The sequence below is a fragment of the Buceros rhinoceros genome, unplaced genomic scaffold (genome assembly GCF_000710305.1).
Source record: "Buceros rhinoceros silvestris isolate BGI_N320 unplaced genomic scaffold, ASM71030v1 scaffold10054, whole genome shotgun sequence".
NCBI classification, from domain to species: Eukaryota; Metazoa; Chordata; class Aves; order Bucerotiformes; family Bucerotidae; genus Buceros; species Buceros rhinoceros.
Window position 1 is genome coordinate 81,721 of NW_010408844.1, and position 2,697 is coordinate 84,417.

Consider the following 2,697-nt stretch of genomic DNA (forward strand, 5'->3'; position numbering starts at 1 on the left):
ATAAATACTACGTCTCAAGACAGACTACCCAAATAACAGCTTCTGTGTGCAGAGTGAACTAGTCAAGTGACGACAGAACCACCAGCATTCAGGAAACCCTCCTGTTTCTTAAACCGGTGGTCCTGTGGTACCATGCAAGGTAGCAGCTCAGGGACATGGTACACTTGCTGTGCTTGGTCAAGACAGGCGGACTGTTTACTGTACCCAAAAGTGCAATTTATTGGAGATATCTGGGCAAAGGGAAAGTCAAGCAAGAACTGAGGCATGCCAAGATATCTAGAAGTAGCTCATGTCCCAGTGTATAGTACAGGAGTTAACATTTATCTTTCTTATTCAGAATTGAAGAAAAATTGAATCCTTTTTACACACTCCCATCACAAATAAGAGAGACAAAGTAAAAAAATGTCTGGGTTTAGATCTCCTGGCAGGAGAGTTCTAAACTTCCTGGCAGGAACTGAGGATGAACTCTGCAAGCTGAATAATACTGCCCACTAGTCTGGACACGAGATTTTAAGCACCTCTCTGTCTCCACAGAGATACTTCTTTATTTGTCTATACCCTACCTTTCCTGTACATTAGTCTTTCACAAATAACTGCATAGTAACATCCAAATATGAAATTAAGATTAAAATAGTGATTATACTTTCACCTTCAACAGTGAAGAATAAAATACAATACAAGTCAAACACTCTAGAAACAAGGTTTGAATGTATCAAGCACAAGCAAATCTCTCTTGTGTTCCCTACCTGGGAATTTGCGTAGGATAGACTGTCTAACGACATCGGTTCCAAGAAGGTTTGATTGTTTGAAGCGTTTCGCTCTCTCTTCAAAAAACCATTCTCCAGTCACTATCCGTAGCTGTCTATATGAGGAAAACAAACAAACAAAAAAAAAAAGCAAGAGAGACGCGCATATTAACAATCTTGGACAACCAAAACTACTGTTTAAAACCTTAGGTCATCATTCAACCATCACAAACTCCAGACAACATTTTCACAGTTGAAAATAATTGACTTTTTGGGTTAGCAGAGTATGTGGAAGAAAAATAGTAACATCTTGCATTGTGAATGAGAAGTATTTTTCAGTACATTGAAATCTACTTGGCAAAAAAAAAATTTCAACCGCTTTTACCAGATTTAGGTAGAAACACGTAACATAGTGTCTCCCGAGTCCTTTGAACAGTGGACTAGTAAACCTCACGGTTTTCATTATCTCCAACGTGACAAGAGATGTAGAAACAACAGCAGTGGATAGAGGGAGGAAACCCCCTACCGGAGCTCCTGCCAGCTGAGTCAGCAGCTCATGGACCCAACCTGGTTATACACAGGTTGCTGCAAGCCTATATATGTTTTTCATCTCAAATTTTCATCTGCTGCCACTATATGTAGTTTCTTCACGTGACAGTGCTGTTACGAATTAGCTACGTGCCGGAGGTTCAGAGCAATGAATTGTTGTCTCTGCTGCTGTTCTGGGTAATGCTGCTTTTTCTGATTTCAGATTCTCTTGTCTATACTATCAATGAACAAATCCTGTACTGGCATTGCTTTTTCCCATAGGTATATTTTTATGCTGATTGTTAGCCCTTTCCTGAATTGTTTTCACTATGGTAAAGCATCACGAATTCCACTGCCTCTCAACACACAGTTGATGGCAAAAAGCTACTAGTCATGAATACTCTAATTAAAAGCAAATAAACAAAAGAACAAAAAAATCAAAACCTGACTTAGCTCCAGACATGTTCCTGCTTAATAAGAAAACTTATTTTCTAACTTATACCAAAAAAGAAATCTTCTAGTCTCTTAGGCATGAAAATTACTGCAGATGGATTTAGAGCACTGATCAATATCTTCACTACTAAATTACTTTTGAGTCATGCTTGAATGGAAAGTTGTACTTGGGAAAATGCTAAAATTACAGGAAGGATCCTGCTATTGGTAAGAAGACCCTATCTATCCATTCTTCCTAACCTATTAATGAACTGTGCACCTTTGCGTAAGTCATTAAAAAAAAAAATCTAAATCGTGTGCCCACAACCATAGAAATAGATTATTGCCTTATCTTGTTGTTGCAGGCTCCTAGTGGCAAAACCACCTCATAATTCTTTATCCCAATCAGTCAGTCATTATGCAAGGCATTAAATAAAATCTGTTTCCACTCAGAATTTTTAAATTACATTTGTTAGACACAAACACTGGGAAGGACTAATTGCATTAGAAACAAGGCGCGGTATATCTGGTACGAGAAACAGTTTTTCTCTGAATGTCTATTTTCACAGTTAATTTACAGCACACACTTTTCTGTACCGTTATTTTTATAGCAAGATTTATAGCAAGTTTAATGCTTAGTATCAAACCATAAACCTTTCAAACCTTTCACTATGACATCATATTCCACTGCAATAGAAATGACATATTACACTACAGTATGAAGTACATCGTACATTCATTTTTTTCCCCTCCGTTACTCCCAGGTTTGACCATAAAACTCCATAAGTGCCGTTTCCCCCTTGGGAAGAGGGGCAACCTTCTGCCACAGTGTCTCCAGAGAGCCATCTCCTACATTTTCTGGCCAGATGTAAACAGTGATGAGGGAAAGAAAACCTTTATGGTGCCTCCTGTATTACAGTCACCCAGGGGACCTCAGCCTGGGTCGAATGGTGGCTGAGACCTGTGTATCTGCTTTTTTTTTTTTTTTTTT

General features: G+C 38.6%; 1 protein-coding gene across 1 annotated transcript in view; it reads right to left on the bottom strand.

Moving 5' to 3' along the window:
* The window catches only part of SYTL5 (synaptotagmin-like 5), a 51,925-nt gene that overhangs the window by 31,307 nt on the left and 17,921 nt on the right, over positions 1–2,697 (bottom strand). The window contains exon 3 of the mRNA XM_010135012.1: positions 747–862. Coding sequence (XP_010133314.1) covers positions 747–862 — 116 coding nt within the window. The remainder of the gene's footprint in view (positions 1–746; positions 863–2,697) is intronic.